This window comes from Mesocricetus auratus, unplaced genomic scaffold (genome assembly GCF_017639785.1).
Source record: "Mesocricetus auratus isolate SY011 unplaced genomic scaffold, BCM_Maur_2.0 Super-Scaffold_4256, whole genome shotgun sequence".
Lineage (NCBI taxonomy): Eukaryota > Metazoa > Chordata > Mammalia > Rodentia > Cricetidae > Mesocricetus > Mesocricetus auratus.
Genome location: NW_024429182.1, coordinates 117,310,348 through 117,330,307, shown reverse-complemented (window position 1 = coordinate 117,330,307; position 19,960 = coordinate 117,310,348). Strand labels below are relative to the sequence as shown.

General features: G+C 46.9%; 1 protein-coding gene and 1 pseudogene across 1 annotated transcript in view; both read left to right on the top strand.

The window, feature by feature from the left end:
- The first annotated feature begins 4,707 nt into the window (after window positions 1-4,707).
- Window positions 4,708-19,075, top strand: LOC101824711 (annotated as a pseudogene).
- Window positions 19,027-19,960, top strand: part of Ticrr (TOPBP1 interacting checkpoint and replication regulator) — a 42,437-nt gene continuing 41,503 nt past the window's right edge. The window contains exon 1 of the mRNA XM_040729861.1: window positions 19,027-19,802. Coding sequence (XP_040585795.1) covers window positions 19,137-19,802 — 666 coding nt within the window. The 5' untranslated portion in view covers window positions 19,027-19,136. The remainder of the gene's footprint in view (window positions 19,803-19,960) is intronic.

Below are 19,960 nucleotides of genomic sequence, written 5' to 3'. Positions count from 1 at the left end.
TCTCTTGCTCTTCGCTTTCCCAAGGGACTCTGTCGTTTACCACCCCAACAGTCCTGCCCCAGGACTTCAGACCCAGGGTCAGGGCCTAAGGTTTCCATACCCACAGGGACCCTTTACAAAGTATAAAAAGAAAGCTACAAAATAGAAGTGATGGTCTAGATAAATGTCCATCAAGCATACTGCGTTCAGAAACATTAAATAACTTTTTTTTTTTTATAGCTGCTGTGTTTTGTTTTCCGAGACAGGGTTTCTCTGTGTAGCCTTGGCTGTCCTAGAACTCACTCCGTATACCAGGCTGGCCTCAAACTCAGAGAGATCCTCCTGCCTCTGCCTCCCTAGTGCTGAGATTAAAGGAGTGTGCCACCACTGGCTGGCCATTTAATAACCTTTGAGGCCAATTTATAACGGAGAGGTCTTCAAGAGTTTAAGCGATTTAATTAGCTTGTAAATAAACAATGTCATCTGCAAAATTATAAGAATTCTTTTAGCAAGCCACAGTGGGGAAACTGAAAAGAAAATAAAGCAACCCATAGGTGTGTGCTAGTGAGGACTCCAAAGTTCAGAGAAACGGATGGGAACAGTAGTGTCCAAATCCAGGATAGCCATTACTTCCACAGAAGAGGGAGAGGACCAGAAGAGGTACATTCCCAGCAATTCAACTACATGGGTAACATTTCATTCCTGAGCTAGTGGTAAGGCTATGGGTTATACGCTTTGCCTCTTCCTACATCCGAAAAAGTTGTGGCAAAAGAAAAAAAAAGAAAAGAAAAGAAAATTGTAAGAGACGGGGGGGGGGGGACCCCAAACATCCATTTCAAATTACTTTCTGGCAAATATGTATTTACTATGAAATGGAATTTTTTGTTTTTGTTTTTTTGAGACAGGGTTTCTCTGTGTAGTCTTTGCTGCCCTAGAACTCACTTTGTAGACCAGGCTAGCCTTGGCTCACTGAAATCCACCTGCCTCTGCCTTCTGAGTTTTGGCACCACCACCCCCCCGGTGAAATAGAAATATTTTAATATGATCTGCATAGTGTGCAATAGGGCTTCCAAAAGTACAAGGCTCTGGATTTCCCAATGGTCCTACACACCTCACCTTGTATCTTAGTCTGTTCCAGCTCCTGTAACAGATACACCCCACACTGGGTGGATTATAAACAGTAGAATTCTAAGCAAGAGATCTGGAGGCTGAAAAGTTCAAGATCAGATTTAGAGCCTGGTAAGAACTCTCCTAGATGGTGTCTTCTTGCTGCCCCTCGTATATGACAGTAGGGATGACGCAGCTCCCTCAGACCTCTGTTATAAGGGCACTGATCTCCCTCACAATCTCATCACCTCCCAAAGGTCCCACCTCCATATATCATCACAACAGAGGTTAGGATTTCAATAGGTGGATTTTTCCAGAACATTTGAAGCATAGCACCTGGGTTCTGGTTCTACTGGAGGAACCTGAAGCAGTATGTATAATTACTTGCCCACTGGAGGCCCAGTAGATCCCAATGCAGGGCCAATTGTTGTAGAGGGAAGTTTCTGTCCTGCCTGGTCCTGCAGCGATTTAGTCCCAAATAAACACACAGAGGCTTATATTAATTATAAACTGTTTGACTGATGGCTTGGGCTTCTTATCTCTGTTTTAATTGTTAACCCATTTCTATTAATCTTGTGTCTCCACGTGGTCTTGCTTCCCGTGATGCCTGGGTCTCATGCTTCCTCAGCATCTACATGTGTCCCCTCAACTCTGCCTACGTTCTCTATCCCTGTTTGGATTTCCCCTCTGGCTAAATCCTGCCTGTCCATTGGTCGGAACAGCTTTATTCATCAACCAATAAGGGGAACATATATTTGTTTGTTTGTTTTTTGGTTTTTCGAGGCAGGGTTTCTCTGTATTGTTTTGGAGGCTTTCCTGGAACTCGCTCTGTAGACCAGGATGGCCTCGAACTCACAAAGATCCGCCTGCCTCTGCCTCCCGAGTGCTGGGATTAAAGGCGTGCGCCACCAACGCCCGGCAAGGGGAACATATATTTACAGCATACAGAAGGGCATTCCTCATCAAATTGTCAATTTTTTACTAAGGATATGCCTATCAAATACAAATCTATGTATTTACCCCTGGGTGCTAGGAGAGTAGTGGATACAAGGCTTTAAGAGAAAGCCAGACACTTCTAGAAAAGTAGGAATCATACAAAAATAATTGTAAAGTCTGGGAGTTGAAGACAGGGTCAGGAGTTAAAGCACTTTTGGAGGACCCAGGTTTGGTTCTTCAGCAACCACATGGCAGTTAGCATCCTTCTACAAGTCGGATTCCAGGATATCCAACGCCTTCTTCTGTCCTCCATGGGCACTGCACATATGTGGTGCACATTCATACAAGCAAGCAAACTCTCATACACATAAATAAGTAAGTCTTGGCCAGATGGTAATGGTGCACACCTTTAACACCAGCACTCGGGAGACAGAGGCAGGCAGATTTCTGAGTTCGAGACCAACCTGGTCTGTAGAGCAAGTTCCAAGACAGCTAGGGATACACAGAAAAACCCTGCCTTGAAAAACCGATAGATAGATAGATAGATAGATAGATAGATAGATAGATAGATAGATAGATCCTTTAAAATTTTGTAGATCTGAGCAGGCCTCTTGGTCACTGTCACAGTGTCACAGCCAGGTCTAAATGGTTCCTCACATGTATCAAAAGGTGTTGTGTTGGTCAGTGGCTTTAGGGGACAGCTTCCCTCCACGATGGCCTGCTTTAGGGTACAGCTTCCCTCCACTATGGCCTGCCTTACCCGCTGTTTAGAAAGAAATGCTGATAAAGCATGTAAAGGAGAAATGCACTCTCTGCACAGGAGACAGAGAGGAGAGGAGGAAGAGGAGATGAAAAGGCCATAGGTGAAAGAGAGAGTATCTGTTACCTGAAGTATGTACAAGCCAGACTCCCTAGAGTTGTGTTTCTCAACCTTCCTAATGCTGCGACCCTTTAAAACAGTTCCTCGTGCTGTGGTGACCCCCCCACCGTAACATTACTGTTATGAATTTTAATGTAAATATCTGATATTCTACCCCCAAAGAGGTCAAGACCCATAGGTTGAGAACCTCTGCCCTACAGCATTACTGAACCCCACTTAACTTGTTGAGGGTCCCCAAAGGGAAAAAGGCTCATGTGACAGAATTTCCTGCCTTTAGGGAAGGTGCTGCCCGAGGCAGAAAATAGGCACCCAGATTAATAAAAAAATATGGGTTAATTTAAGTTAATTTAACAGCTAGTGGGACAAACCTAAGCTAGTGGCCTAGCTTTCATAATTAATAAATCTCCATGTCATTATTTGTGAGCTGGTGGCTAACGAAAAAGTTTGCTATAACCAAAAAAGTCAGAAATCCTGGAATTCCTGGGTCCATCGGTCCAGTCCTGGGTGTGGCTAGCAGGAAGTTTTTCTCACACAAGTCCTGTCATCATCCAGACATGCGGCAAGAAGGCGTGGCCAGGTGCTGAGGCCTGGGATATGGGGTCAATGGGCTCAAACAGGGGGCCTACTATAGGCTGAATTTTGTATCCACTAAATTGGTTTATGAGGGCCAGGCATGGAGGCACACACCTTTAGTCCCAGAACCTGGGAGGCAGAAACTCACCTGTTCTACATAGTGAGTTTCAGTCAGCTGAGGCTCTGTCTCATTTAAAACAAAAACAAAAACATGTCATCGGACTCTGAGAGCTTAAAAACCAACAAGGCTGCGTTTGGAGTAAGGGAGTCATTAAAGTTAGATGAGGCCCAAAGGACGAAGCTCTGCTCTGATAGAATTAGTGTCCTTTTAAGAGGAGATACCTTCCAGGCAGTGGTGGTGCACGTCTTTAATCCCAGCGCTCGGGAAGCACAGGCAGGCGGATCTCTGTGAGTTCGAGGCCAGCCTGGTCTACAGAGTGAGTTCCACAGAGAAATCCTGTCTCAGAAAACAAACAAACAAAACAATGAGAAAAGAAAAAGGAAAGGGAGGGAGGAAGCAAGGAAGGAAGGACGACAGAGATGCCAGAGAACCGGCTGTCTCCCCCTATGGTGGGAGATCAAATACTACAGTGGAATCTGCCTGGAAACCAGGAGGACACCCCTCACAGAGGAACAGGACTGGCTGGCATCAACTGTAAGACATACGTGGGTGTCATTTAAGCCACTCAGTTGGTGGTATTTTATTATGACCTCTGGAAGAGGCTGAGACCAAGACACAGTCCCTTAATGGTCAGCCAGGGATGCTGAGTGAAGGAATAAGTCTCTTTCTGTGGATTGTTGTTCTGCTCGAACCATCGGGACTAGGGGATAACCACAATAACCATCTCATCACTGTCATAGTTATTATTGCTATTCACACCCAAGCAACAGCCACAAAATGAAAACATTAAATAAAATAATAATAATAAAAAATACTTGGAACAGTGGAGCTGCCCCAGACCTCACACCCTCAGTCTAAACATTTCTCATGAGAAGACAGTAGCCCAATAGGTACTGTCCACTAACTTGCATGGACTGGAGTGGTGAGTCTGTATCCTTGGGAACATATAATCAGTAAATGAATTCCTGGCCCCTGAAGTTTAGTCAAGTCCCTCGTAGCCAGTGGTCCATGGAAAACAGGGCTATAGGAGAGGCTCTTAATTAAAAAGCTGAATGCTCCCTCACCCTCAAGTCCAGCAGAGCCAGGGGCTTCAGGATCTGGGAGCTATGAGATGTGTCTTCCGCCACTGACGGTGAAAACTGCTCCTACTACCTCTGCCGAGAAAAGAAAGTTAAACAGCAGCAGCTGCAGCCACAGCAGCAGTAACTAGAGAGAGGTCTTTGATTCCACCTTTTCCTCTTGCAATTCTCCTGAACTTAGAGATTCAGTGTCCCTTTCAACCTCATTCTCTGACTCCGGCAGGGCTCCAGGGGCCGCTTCCAGCTCCGTACTGTATGTGCCAATACAGAAGACGTTGCGTTTTGAAGATGCCCTGGAGTTTGTAGGGTTTGATAGGAAAATGGCTGAGGAATCTTCTCATCTTCCTCATCTTCACCAACTGCTGCAACCTCGAAGTAGCAGCAACTTAAAAATAAGAGTATGGTTGGAGAGATGGCTCAGAGGTTAAGAGCACTGACTGCTCTTCCAGGGGTCCTGGGTTCAATTCCCAGCAGCCACATGGTGGCTCACAATCATCTACAATTCAATCTGGTGCCCTCTTCTGGCATGTAGGCAGAACAATGTATATGTGATAAAAATTTTTTTAAGTAAGAGTATATTCATTCTTCAGTGTACCATGCAAACGGCCTGGCTAAATCCTCTACCACGGTCTCTAGCTTCCATCTGGCTCTGCTAAGAAGTCACTGATGGAGAACTCTAAAGACAACCCTAAAACTATACAGAGGACACACCACAAAAGCTAAAAAATGTGGCAAAGCTATTCAGAATAGTACTTCAGTTAAGTACAATTTAGAAGCCAACCAGACTGTAGAAGATCACATGAAGCACACAGATTCATCAGTTCCTAGGGGATTCATTGGCTTGTGTTCTTTTTCTAGAAATGGTTGATAGAGGCTGAAAAAGTCACTGTAGGCAAATGACGATGACCAGGAACATTTTGTTTGTTTCTGGGCTGAACTTATCTTCCTCAGAATCCAGTGCTCCCCTCCATTTGGGACATAAGACTGGAGTTATTTAGGGCTCATGTTGCAAGTGATCAAAAGAGTCAAGAGGAAAGCAATTGATGGCGCCTTTTAGGCATGCTGTCTGATTTGCAAGTTTACCAAGACTCTTGTGAACGATGATTTTTTGGAAGACTCTAACTGGCATTACACAGCTGAGGGTCAGAAGTTAATACAGAAAGAGAGGCCCCTGAGTATCTTGACATGGTAGTAAATGTCTAGAAGACATGGAAAGACTTCTTCCCTAGATCAGACCCCGCAGGAGTCATTAACTGCTTCTGTTGAGAAGCAACTTCTAGATGAACACTTAACAGGAATTCTCCAGAAAGAGCTAAATAACCTTAAACAGAATTGGAGATTTGTCTTCTGTCCTTCAGCTCTTCAGTAAATTCCAGGGGGAGTTCAGGTCCTCTTATAACAGTGGATTGACTGTTTCAAGGCTTTTGGAAGTACTAACATTATTAATCCTGGAAAAAAAAACTTGAAAAAGCCAGGAGGTAGTGGAGCACACCTTTAATTCTGGTGCTTGGAGACAGGCAGATCTCTGAGTTCAAGGCCAGCCTGGTCTACAAAGTGACAGCCAGTGCTACATAGATAAACCCTGTCTTGAAAAACCAATTGTTGGATTTTAAAAATAAAGTTTACCATATAATTAGTATCTGCTTTCTGAAAAAATGAAAATTTTATCAATGCTATGAAAGAATCATTTGAAATATTCATTAGTAAAAGACCAAATAAACCATCCAGGTGGCAGTGGCACATGCCTTTGATTCCAACAAGGGAGGCAGAGGCAGGCAGAACTCCGTGAGTGTAAGGCCAGTCTGGTCTACAGAGTGAGTGCCAGGACAGCCAAGGCTACACAGACAAACCCTGTCTCAAAAACCAAACCAACCAACCAAACAAAATACCTGAAAAGTAATGGCAAACTACATTGGATAACTGTGAATTTCAGTTGTTCTGTAGCAGTTGAATTTTTGTGTTCTTTTCCCTGTGTATGTGGTAGTTCTATTTCTCTCCAATAAAGTTTTCAGTTTTTTTTTTAAAAAAGCTAGTCAGGTGTTGGTGGCACAAGCCTTTAGTCCCCGCACTTGGAAGTCAGAGGCAGGTGGATCTCTGTGAGTTCGAGACCAGCTTGGTCTACAAGAGCCAGTTCTGGGACAGCCTCCAAAGCCACAGGAAAACCCTGTCTCGAAAAACCAAACCAAACCAAACCAAAACTAAATGTTGAATTGCTAAATGAAACATTATATATATGGTTTATTTTTTAATTTTTATGAGTGTTTTCGTGAACATATGTTATATGTGAGCAGGTTCCCTTCCTTGGAGGCCAGAAATTGGGTCCTCTGAAACTGGAGTTACAGAGTCTAGTGTGGGTGCCAGGCACCAAACTCTGGTCCTCTGGTAGAGCAGGGACTGCTCTTAACCTCTGACTTTCCTATTACACTGCCGTTACCCCCCACCCCCCACTTCTGCCTTTGGGAAAAAGCGGGCACAAGGGCAGAGGTGGGACAGACACTTTGTGACCTTCCAGAGAGTAGAGGAATGCTCGGGGCTCTTCAGGAGAAAGGCAAGAGCCTAAGACTTGAGATCATGACAGAGCTGCTTCACCCTGGACCACCTTCCTCCCGACTTAGGCTACTTGAGAAAAAAACCACTGCAGATACTGACTATGTCAGGTTGGGCGTTTCCCTAAGTGCCAGGAAGCCTAGCCAAATTCTTGGCCAAGTCATAGTGGTTGGAAGGACACGCAGGCTGGGAGAGTGGGAAGGAAAGAGGGTAGAAATCAGGGTGGACATGGAGGCAGCTGAGGCGTCCCGCCTGGGCCTGCCACCTCTCTGTCTGTCTGTCTCTCTGTCTCTGTCTCTGTCTCTGTCTCTCTGTCTCTCTCCCTCCCCCTCCCTCTCCCTCTCCCTCTCCCTCTCCCTCTCTCTGTGTGTGTGTGTGTGTGTGTGTGTGTGTGTGTGTGTGTGTGTGTATGTCCATGGTTTCTCTAAGTATCCCTGACTGTCCTGGAACTAGCTATGTAGACCAGGCTAGCCTCAAATTTACAGAGATCCCCCTGCCTCTGCCTCCAGAATAAGGCATGCACCACCACACCTAGCTTCCTTTTATTCTTTCTTTTTTTGTTTGTTTGTTTTTGTTTTTCGTTTTTTGAGACAGAATTTCTCTGTGTAACAGTCCTGGCTGTTCTGGAACCCTCTTTGTAGACCAGGCTGTCCTCTAACTCACAGAGATCCACCTGCTTCTGCCTCCCAGAGTGCTAGGATTAAAGGCATGCGCCACTACCTGGGGGAGGGGGCTTTTTTTTTTTTCTTAAAGTATAAAGATGTGGAATTGTCTGTTGTTGTGTGAAATTATCCATAAAATTTTTGCTTTGTTTTGATGTGAGACATTGCAGCCTAGGCTAGTACAATCTATAACTTGCAGTAATTCTGCCTCAGCCTTCTGAGTATTGGACTGCATACATGAACCAGTAAGCTTGGGTTCATCATAACAATTTTTTTTGAGACAAGTGTCACTCTGTAGCCTGGAGTGTAGGTTAGCCTGGAACTTACTGCATAGCCCAGGTAAGCCCCAAACTAGTGACACTCTTTCTGTCTCTGTTTCTTAATTGCTAGGATTATAGCTATGAGTCACAGTCTCTGGCCCATGTTTTTTTTGATTAAAAATTCTAAGTTATAAAATAGTAGGCATACTATGATCATATTTTTAATTTTTATATTATTTGTATGAGTGTTTTTAGCATGCATGTATGTGTGTGCCTCCCATGGAGGCCAGAAAAGAGTGTTGGATTCCCTGGAACTGGAGTTACAGATGGTTGTAAGCCACTATGTGAGTGCTGGGAATAGAACCTGGGTTATCTGGAAGAGAAGACTGGCCAGTACTCTTAACCACTGAGCCATTTCTTTAGACCTCTGCCATTTTTTAAAAAATAAAAAGTTATATATACAGATACATACATCAAAATGTCAGTGGAAGAATCATAGCCATTATTTTATTTATAACAATAATATCTGAACTTTTACATAATAGCATTTATTTATTACTTCATGGTCTTAAAATGATTGGTGGGAATGGACACCTACACACACACACACACACATTCACAAAATAAAATAAAATGACTGGCATTTTGAAAAATCATCAAAAAGACATTAAAATGACTTCCCTGCCGTAAAGCATCACTTACACTAGTTTTGGCATGCAGTCTTTAGCTGGATGATAGGAAAAACAACATGTATATTTGAATTCAAATAAAGATGCTAAAATATTTTAATGTAGATGCTATCTCTGATTAAAGAGGACCTCTAACTCTTCTTTTGAGGTCTTCATTTTGGTCTAAATTTTGCCTCCCTATTTTTATGACTGTGGGTAGCGCTTCTTAAAGGACCCTGACCAAATGGGACTTAACTGTTCACGCTAGAAAAGGAGGGGGCGCTGGATGCACAGCCAGGGCCTTGGAGCAGACACTTTCCCCACGTCCCCACTCTGCTCTGAGCCCCCTTCGGCTGGAAGGACCTCCCTTCTTCACATTTCCTCTTTTAGGTTTTCAGGGATCACCCCAGCTCCCCCAAGACTGTCAGTTTCTACTTTAAACTGTTTCTCCCTGTGATAATGTATGTGTATCTTTTTTTGTTTGTTTGTTTGTTTGTTTTGTTTTTTGTTTTTCGAGACAGGGTTTCTCTGCATTGTTTTGGAGGCTGTCCTGGAACTCGCTTGGTAGACCAGGCTGGCCTCGAACTCACAGAGATTCTGTATATCTTGACTGACATACCCCCTTCCTTCTCTTCCTTCCTCCCCACCCACCTTCTCTCACCTACCCCCTCCTCCCTTCCACTCCTCTCTCAAACATTCCAAGTTCTGGGAATTATACTTGGGGCCTCAGGCACGCCAGGCAGGTGCTCTGCCACTGAGAAAAACAATCAGCACCGTATTCTTGAAATTGCAACAACGTAAAGTTTACACTTTTAGTGATTTTTAAGGGTGTCTTTCAGTTCAAAGGCAGTAAGTACATTCACACTGCTGCCCAACCACCAACCCCCATGCATGTCCAGAACTGCTTTGGCCTTCCATGGCTCGGTTTCATCTTAGTGTGAGATGGTAGTTGTACAACCGTGTGAATATATATTAGTGTTTCCGGCTTCAAGCTGGCCTTGAACTCACTGCATACCTAAGATTGGCCTTGAAGCCTTCTGTCTCCACCTGGAAAGTGCTGGGATTACAAACTATACCCAGTCTGTGGGGTTATAGGTTGCTAGAGAGTCCATCTGAAAAAGGGCTGGGGCAAATTGAACCCAACGCTTTCTTGCAAGCCAGACAAGCACTCTCGAAAATGAGCTACATCCCCAGCCTGCCTTGTTTATGCTTTTGAAGAATGCATTTAAAAGGGATTTCCCAGTCCCTGCTCCCAAGCAACCTGGAGGCAGTGGATTCAGACTTTGATGGCAATCAGGTCTTAGGGCCCCCTGTGCTGGGTCAGCCCTCACTTGCTGGGCTCCGCTCAGGGGTGGGAAATTGTAGGGATTTACTCCTGCAAGGGGAGTCATGGGTTCCTAGGGAGTGGGACCTCAACACCACACTGGGATGCTCAATTTACTCTGCCCTTCCCAGGCTCTGGCTAGAGCCCATTAGGAAAGGTTTCAATTTTGCCAATCCTCCAACTGTCCGAGGTATCCGTTCTCCTCCATTCCTGTATCCAGAAGCCCACTCGTTGTCCTCTACTGGGAAGGACCAGGGATCGATGAGAACCGGGTTAGGAGCTCTGCAGTGTGACTGGCTTCGGAGGGGCCTGGCCTCATAAGGACTTTCAGTGCTGCCCAGATGTCCCACGTCCCCCATCTGCTCTGGCTTCTCTCCTGGTGGACTCTAGAAGGAGATGCTTCCCCACAGCCCCTACCTTTAGCCCTTGAATCTCCATGGCTGTAAACAGACTGTGTTCCAAGCCATGTCTACAGTCACCTGACATGAGGGGTTTCTGTGCCCTCCTGATAAGGCAGGACAGGGCCATGCCTGGCCGCTTTCAGTCACAGGTTGCTCCCCTGGCCAGCAAAGGGAGGGCTGGCCCCGTAAGTCTGGGGCCACACCTGCCTGTAGACAGGTTTTGTCCAGTGAGCACTGCGTAGTCTGCGGGGTGGGGTTGAGCAGAGTCTCGGGCCTGTAGCTTGCAGGAATGTCCCTCATCCCACCCACACACCCCACATGCACCTGAAGCGGGAGTCACTTACTTAATCTTCCTGAGCTGTGTGAATGGGGATTAAAAAAATAACCTGAAGGGTTTTTGGAGAATTAAATATGAATGCTCTTGTTTTTGATGCCCTGCATTCAGAAAGTGTTCATTAAATGCAGTTTCTCAGCCAGCTGTGGTGGTGAACACCTTTGATCCCAGCACTAGGGAAGCAGAGGCAGGTAGATCTCCGAGTTCAAGGCCAGTCTGGTCTGCAGAGTGAGTTCCAGGACAGCTAGGAAAACCCTGTCTTGGAAACAAACAAAAGAACAGAAAAAAAAGAAGTTCCATAACGGAGAGACCCTCTCTCAAAACAAAAACCAAAACAAACAAGCAGAACCCCCCCCCAAAAAAAACCTAGAATGCATTTTCTCTTTGCTTCCTTCTCTCTAAGAGCTTAGTTTCGGCAAGCGAGAACTGGTATGGGAAAGCCATTACTGTTTCTTCGTGCCCAGAAACACCGCCACAAATGATGACTTCCCCGAGACCACAGCACGACAGTACTAAGTGGCAACCACAGGGGTGAAAGTGTTTCCAGAAGACCTGCCCTTTTCCAGAACCTACTGTGACACAAAGTGTCTGTATCGCACAGGGGACCTCACGCGGGGGAACCTCAAAGCTCCCTGCTCAGCCAGAATCCCCCATGTGGAAACGGCCTCAACTGGGTGGCTTTTTCAGAAGGGGGGACATTTTCACTCATGCCCCTTCATACAGAACCCAGTCTCAGAATGAGGGGTGATGTTCTACTCAGAGCTAATGTCCCCAAGCCCACTAGGGGGCAGGGTAGCTCTGGATACTCCTCTAAAGTCCTCAAGGGTCTCTAACATGTAGCCAAGGTTAAGGACTATCGCTCTGACCCAACATCCTCCTTTTACGTTTCATTTTTAGTTTTAGCTTTCATATATGTGTATAGATTTGTGCAGATGAGTGCAGTACTTTCGAAGACCTGAAGGATCTTTGGGGCTGGAGTCACCGCACTTGTGAAGGACTTGATGTGGGTGCCGGGAACAGAACTCAGACCCTCTGTACACTCTCTGCCGACCCATCTCTCCAGCTCCTCCAACATCGAGGTCAAATGCTTAGAAGGTACCTGAGTGCAGTAAAATTTTTTAAATTTTATTGTATTTGTTGTTACTATTATGGGGGCTTTGAGTCAGAGTCTCACTCTGTAGCCTAGGCTGGCATCAGTCTTTCTGCTTCTGCCTTCTTTCTATCTGTAACTATATGTTACATACATTATACATTATATATTACATGCTATGATATATAATATATAATATTGTTCAATGTGTGTAATTATGCAGTGTGTATAATATATGACTGTCACACTGTAGCATAGGTTGACCTGAGACTCCCTCTGTACCACAGGCTAGCCTCAACCGCATACTGATGCTCCAACTCAGCTTCCAAGGCTCAGCCTGAATTTACAAGTGTAGAACACCTTGTTGGGCTGAAATTCTTTTCTGTTTTTTTTTTTCAAGACAGGGTTTCTCTGTGTAGCCTTGGCTGTCCTGTGACTAGCTCTGTAGACCAGGCTGGTCTCAAACTCATAGAAATCCACCTGCTTCTGCCCCTCGAACGCTGGGATTAAAGGTGCACCACCACCTCCTGTCTTGGAATTCTTAATGTAAAAGGTTTTTAGAAGCCAGGTGGTGGCCGGGCGTTGGTGGCGCACACCTTTAATCCCAGCACTTGGGAGGCAGAGGCAGGTGGATCTCTGTGAGTTCGAGGCCAGCCTGGTCTACCAAGCAAGTTCCAGGACAGCCTCCAAGACAATACAGAGAAACCCTGTCTTGAAAAACCAAAAAAAAAAAAAAGAAGCCAGGTGGTGGTGCACACCTTCGATACCAGCACTTGGGAGGCAGAGACAGGTAGAGCTCTGTGAATTTGAGGTCAGCCTGGTCTACAGGATGAGTTCCAGGATAGCAAGGACTGTTGCACAGAAAAATCCCTGTCTTGAAAAAAATAAAGAAAACAAAAATTTTATACTCGTTTCATTTTTATGTGTATGAGTATTTCTCTTGCGTGCGTGCGTGTGTGTGCGTGCGTGCGTGCGTGCGTGCGTGTGTGTGTGTGTGTGTGTGTGTGTGTTGGAAGAGGGCATCAGATCTCTTGGAACTGAGTTACGGATAGCTTGAGCCACCTTGTGGGTGCTGGGAACCAAACCCAAGTCCTCTGCAAGAGCAAAAAGTACTCTTTAACCACTGAGTTCACTCTTTCACTCAACTGGAAATAAATTTTTATTCGTTTCTATGTGTATGGGTGTCTTGCCTACGTGTAAGTCTGTGTAACACACGTGTGCCTGGTGCCTGAGGAGACCAGAAGAGGGCATCAGATCCCTGGGACTGGAGTTGCATGTGGTTGTGAGCTGCCCCGTGGGTGCTAGCATTCCAACCTATGCCCTCTGGAAGAGCAGCAAGTACTCTTAAGTGCTGAGCCATCTCTTCATGGCCCCTCTCCCGTTTTTTAAAAGCGTTTGGCACTTTATGTTGCACGGGTGCCTGACTACCGAGCTCTCAAAGGCAGAGTGAATAATGCTCCCATTAAGGAAAGGTGGAGACAGGCTTGCTCGGCATACAGTCAGGAGGGGTGAGGCACAACTTCCCTGGCTAGTAGCTGCCACCAGCCTCGGGAGCACTGAATGTCCACCCAGCGCTGGCGGGGTGGCAGTGGGGAGATGGAGAGTTGAGGGGAGGCTGTCCGCAGCTTTGGGGGGAAGCAGTGAGTGAGGACTTTGGCAGAGACTAGACTCAGGCCTGGGTCTCTCTTGCTAGCTGTGAGAATTAATCTGAGCCTCAGTTCCCTCAGGTGGAGAAGGAGGAAGAAAGTAACACCTGCCTTGCAGAATCGCCATAAGGCTTGCCCAGCATCGAGACCAACCCACTAGGTGCTAAAAAATACTTGATATCTATTTATGGGGGAGAAAAAGAAACCACTTTCTCCAAAAGAAGGGAACTCCCGTGTCCCACGTGCAGCCTCTCAACCACCAAGGGTCTTTTGGGGGTGTCTGGTGGGGGGACCTCAATAAACTCCTGGTTTCTGCTTTCCATAGGCAAGTTAAGGGTAAGCAATTCTGTGTGAAACGGATGTCAGAGCCCTTGATGGAGGGCTGCCATCGCCCCCTGGTGGGACTTTATGGTATCTACCTGCATTTCTAACAGGAGAAATAAATTCTTGGTAATATTTTAACGTAATTTACGGAATATGCATTCTGTTAGGCACTAAGGCTACAAAGAGAAAGACGCTGCTTGTTACGGTTTCAGAATGAAGTGTCCACCACAGGCTCACGTGTTTGAATACTTAGTCCCCATTTCTGTGGTTTTTTTGTTTTGCTTTGTTGAGATTTTGGAACAAAGTGGCTCATGAGGGGTGGGCCTTTGATGGTCTCACTTGCTCACTTCGCCTGGGCAGGTGTACGGAGGTCAGAGAGCAACTCTGGGGAGTCGGCTCTCTCCTTCGACCTTGTTGATGCAGGGTCTCTCTTGTCTCCATCATGCTGTGTATTTCAAGGTAGCAGCTCATCAAGCTTCAAGGGATTCTCCTGTCTCTGCCTCCCATTTTGCTGCGGGAGTGCTGGGGTTGCAGGTAGACAGCCACTGCTTCTGGCTTCCTGTGGGTTCTGGGGACTGAACTCTGGTCATCAGGTTAGTGCTTTTGTCCACTGAGTCACCTCGCTGGGTCAGTAAAAAAATAAATTTTAGTTCATTGTCCTTTTTAAAAAATGTACTTACTGCCGGGCGTTGGTGGTGCACACCTTTAATCCCAGCACTCGGGAGGCAGAGGCAGGTGGATCTCTGTGAGTTCGAGGCCAGCCTGGTCTACAAAGCGAGTTCCAGGACAGCCTCCAAGACAATACAGAGAAAACCTGTCTCAAAAAACCAAAAAAAAAAAAAAAAAAAAGGTATATTTGAGTATTTTGCCTGCAAGTATGTCTGTACCACATCCATGTCTGGTGCCTGAGGAGATGGTGAAACTCCATGTGGATGCTGGGAATCGAACCTGGGTCCTTTCCAAGAAAACGTGCTCTTAAACACAGAGCCTACTCTATAGGGAGATTTCATTGTTCTTAATTTTGTTCTGAAACTGAAATTCACCCCAAACCATTGTTGCAACAGTAGTTTGTCAAACACAGCTGTATGCAATTCCTCAGAGTAGCAGTAGTAGGTCAGCAGGCCCCACTCACCACAAAGCTCAAGGAAAATCCAACTGTCCACACCCACTGCTGATGGGAAGTATCAGTCTAGGTCCTGACACCAAGACATGGCTATCTACATGTTTCTCTATGTCATCGGGACGTCCCGAGGTTGCCTAAGGCAGCTCTTCACAGCTTAGCTTTGCATGGCTGAAGCCGAAAGCTTTGTAACTTCATTGTAGGCCCAGGTTACCATCGATTTTCAATTTACCTTGAAAGACGACAGACTGGTGTGCAGCAGACTTCATTTCTGTTGGTGTGATAAACTATCCTGACAAAAGGGAACTTAGAGGGTGAAAGATCTTATTGTTAGCTCACTAGTCCAGGTTGCAATCCCTCAACTGAGTCAAGGCGGCAGGACCTTAAAGCAGCCAACACAGTCAAGAGCAGAGAAACGGATTTATGCATGTTATGCTCGCTGGCTTGTGTCCAGCACAATTTCTTCACTCATACAGTTCAAGTCCCTCTGCCTAGGGGATGGTGCCGCCCACCACGGGCTGGGGCTTTCCACATTCATTACTGTCATAAAGACAATTCCACAAGGCCAGCACAATGTAGACAGATTCATCGAGACCCTTACCAGGTGATTCTAGGTGGCATCAAGTTCTCAGTCATCACAGGGATCCAGCTGGTATCATAATGTTGTCTACTAACTAGACCCTGACAGTCTGCTGTCTCCTCACCATAGCTTCCTCTCTCCTTCTCCACTTTTTAGTCAGCTTCAGGCCCCAAACCTAGAAGTTATTGCTATAGCCTGCAATCTGTTGATAACTACACATCTGGAATATATCTTTAACACAATCATGGTTCACCATCTCCACCACAGGAACCTTGGTTCAAAGCCACCGCCATGAAGTGTAGACCAGTAGTGCCCACATTTATCTGGAGTTTTACCTTAAGAACACAGAATTACATTGGAGGGGCTGGAGAAATGGCTCAGCAGGTAAGAGCACTGGCTGCTCTTTCAGAGGTCCTGAGTTCAATTCACAGCAACCACATAGTGGCTCACAGCCATCTCTAATGGGCTTGTGGGTATAATGCAGATGGTACCCTCATACTACTCTCCCCCCCCAAAAAACAAAACTAACCAAACAATACAAACATAGAAAAGTGCTGAATCTGCATCCCCAATGCATTATTCTGTGGTCAACTGCAGCCTGGGTACAGGTCCTGAGACAAGGAGGGGTTGTCATCGCTAAAAAATGAACTGTCTGGTCATCAGGTGAGTTTCACATAAGTGGCCGCCCCTCCCCCATAACTCCAGCCATTTTTATTTATACATTAAAAAACAAGCATGTTTTTCATACTAACAAACAAGTTTTTCCCAGTCTCCAACTTTAATCTGCGGCAAAAACAAATATGTCAAATATGTTTTTTTTCCAACTTGTATATTAAAATATCTTTAAACCAAAAAAAAAAAAACCTTATCATTTTGCTAGCTTGGTCAAATATTGAGCCAGGTACATCCTGTCTTTACAAAACTAAAAGGTGACTGACCAGGCACACATTTTCAAGAACAACAATCTCGTCAAAACATATTTACAGAAGTAGGGGTGATCTGCCTCCGGCCCTGAATCAGAACAGCTCCTGGGGTCTGGAGTGACATCTGGCATCCCCAGGCAAGAAACCTGAGAAATATCAGCTCCCAAAGAATTTTAGGGGGGAAATATTGAAGAAGAAAAAAAACGAGTTTCTAGGAATGATCACATCTGTCCCATGTATGACTGACAAAATGGCACTAAAACCACCAAGAGATTCATCCACGTCACAAGAGAAGAGAGCACACAGGCTGCATGGTCCCAGAAATATTCTGCGATGTCCCGAAGTCCACCGGTCCTTGTGGAGTGAGACTGTCCCTGTGGGCTTTGCTCAGCTGGAGACACACTGGACAGGTACTCATATACTGGCCTGAAACTTGGCCACACAGCTCCCAGCAATATGTATATTTAATCAGCAAATTATGTGTAGATACTTTTAAAAATATTTATGTGTTTGAGTGTTTTTCATGCATGTATGTATGCATACCACGTGCATGCCTGGCACCGATGGCAATCAGAGGGGGGCATCATCAGACTTCCTGGAATCATAGTTATGGATGGTTGTGAGTCCCCAGAGGGTATTGGGAAAGAACACAGGTCCTTTGCAAGAGCAACAACTGGTCCTCACCACAGTTGCTCCAGAGCCCCCCCCCACTCTTGGAGACCCTATGTAGTGTGGTCTCACTATGTAGCCCTGGCTGGCCTGGAGCTCACTCTGAAGACCTAGATGGCTTTGAACTCACAGAGATCTGCCTGTCTCTGCTTATTGAGTGCAGCAATGCCCAGCTCCTTTCTATTAATACTTGCACATATAATGAAGAATAAAATTGAAATTTAGAAGCAGTGTCCATGCTACTGGCATGTTCAGGAAGTGGTCTCCTGTGCCAATTCATTCAAGGGTACCTTCCACTTTCTCTCCTAAGAGGTTCAGTGTGGCTGGATTTTTGTTGAGGTCTTTGGTCCATTTGGACTTAACTTTTGTGCATGGTGATAGACATGGATCTATCTGCAGTCTTCTACATGTCAGCCTCCAGTTATGCCAGCACCATTTGTTGAAGATGCTTTCTTTTTCCATTGTATAGTTTTAGCTTCCTTGTCCATATATGGGCAAACACTCATACATGTAAGATGTAAAAATAAAATAAACAGTACCCTGGCCAGGGATGTGGCTGAGAGGAAGCATGCTCGCTAAGTGCATGCCAGGCCCCTTGCTTCATCCCTAGCAACCATTCCCCCAACACACAACAAATTAAAAAGAAGAAAAGCAAACACCTATGGGTGTTGGAGATGTTGGTGCAGTGCCTGGCTGTCCAGCATGCACAAAGCCCTGGATTTGACGCCCAACGCCCCATAATGAGAGCATGCCTGCAATCAAACAAGCAACAAAGACAAGTTAAAAACAAAATGCCACAAAACACTAACATCTATTGAACGGATGAGGGGTAAGATTTTTTTTTAAAGGCGGACTCTGGAAATAGATGTTCTAGTATAATTTTTCTGCACCCAAAGAACTGGCTCAGGTACTTTCTGGTGTGTTCGATCATTTCTTAGTTTGTAAAACAGCCCCCCAGATGCTCTGCAGACTCCTCGTGTATCTCTCTGCCTCTATTTTGACTCCTTTAGGTGCCTGTATATTGTTTTTTTTTTTCCACCTAGGACCCCGAGTGCTCTTTTCAAAACACGAGTTCTGTCACTTCCCTTCCTTCCCGGAATCCCTTCCCTGCCTTCCTGTCCTTCTCGGTATCCACGGCCCTTCCAATGTACTCCTTGTTCCAGTGGCCATGCTAGGCAGCCCCGGCTGTTTAGCTGTTAACTAAAATTTCGTAGGTTAAAATCCTATCAATCCAGGGGAGGATTTAGCTTAATTAATACAATTGATTTGCATTCATTAGATGTAAGATATAGTCTTGCAATCCTTACGCAGAAGTTAAACTTACAGGTTTACTAAGGGCTTTGAAGGCCCTGCAGTCCGCGATCGGCCTAAGGAGCGTGGGGATTATGAAATCTTTACGGAAAAACAAAATTAAAGCCTCCGTCATCGGATGATGGTCCCTAAAAGACTTAAGAGTAGACTAAAGCCAGTTCAACTCAAACCCCTTCCCGCGCACCACCCAGGCCCCAGGGTCCCAGCAGCGCGCCCCGCCTCCGGCACGCACGCACGCACACGCCCCCGAAGTACCGCCTCTTTAAATTTTAAAAACGAAGGCTCAGGCCAATGAGGATCCAGAGATTCCCGGAATTCCGCGCCCCGCCCACAGTCACACCCTCCACCAATCAAGCGGAGCTTCTCCACGCTCCTTCTCGTTAGGGTCCCAAAAGGAAGCGCTTACGCAGCTTACGTTCGGCCCGCAGCCAATAAGAGCCAAGCTTGCGAGCCGGCTCCTCCAATAGCCGCAGCTGTCGCGGAGCGCGGGAGGCTTCGGAGCGGGGCCTCCGAGGAGCGGGCAATGGCGCTGGCTCGCTGAGGAGCGTCTCCTGCCTCGGGAAGGGCAGCGCGCGGCCGGGCCGAGCCCCGCGGCGGCCGACATGGCCTGCTGTCACAAAGTGGCGCTGCTGGTGGACACCGCGGGCGACGCCGCTCGCCACGGCCCGGCCCGGCGTGCCGCCCTGCGCCTCCTCACCTACCTCAGCTGCCGCTTCGGCCTGCCTAGGGTCCACTGGGCCTTCAAGTTCTTCGACTCTCAGGGAGCACGGAGCCGGCCGTCCCGCGTGTCTGACTTCCGTGAGCTGGGGAGCCGCTCCTGGGAGGACTTTGAGCAGGAGCTGGAGGCCAGGCTCGGGGATCGCGCTCCCGGCGCCCACCTGCCCGGCCCGACTCCCAGGGCCACCCTCACCCACGGGGCCCTGATGGAGACGCTGCTCGACTACCAGTGGGACCGGCCGGAGATCACGTCGCCCACGAAGCCGATCCTGCGGAGTAGCGGGAGGAGGCTGCTGGACGCGGACAGCGAGGCCAGGGAGGAGGCCCTGGCCGCGCTCGGGGGCTTTGGGAACGCCGTCTTCCTCCTGGCGCCCTGTCCCCACTCGCAGAGGGAGCTGCTGCAGTTCGCGTCGGGGTGCGAGGCCCAGGCTCAACGCGTGCCGCTCACCCCCAAGCAGGTGATGGAGAAGGTGTTGCCCAAGAGGGTCCAGGAGGTCATGGTCGCCCGAAATATAACCTTGTTCTGGGTGGACACCACCGAGCAGTCTAAGGTAAGGCGGAGCAGCGTCCGAGCCGGCACACGTACTCCCCCTCCCCGGCAGCCAGAGCTTGTCAGGTTCTGTAGGGTGCGGTAGACCCAGGATGAACGATGCTCGACTCCGTGTCCCTTCCGAAGGGAACCTCTGTGGGTCCCAAAGAGGGACGGTTT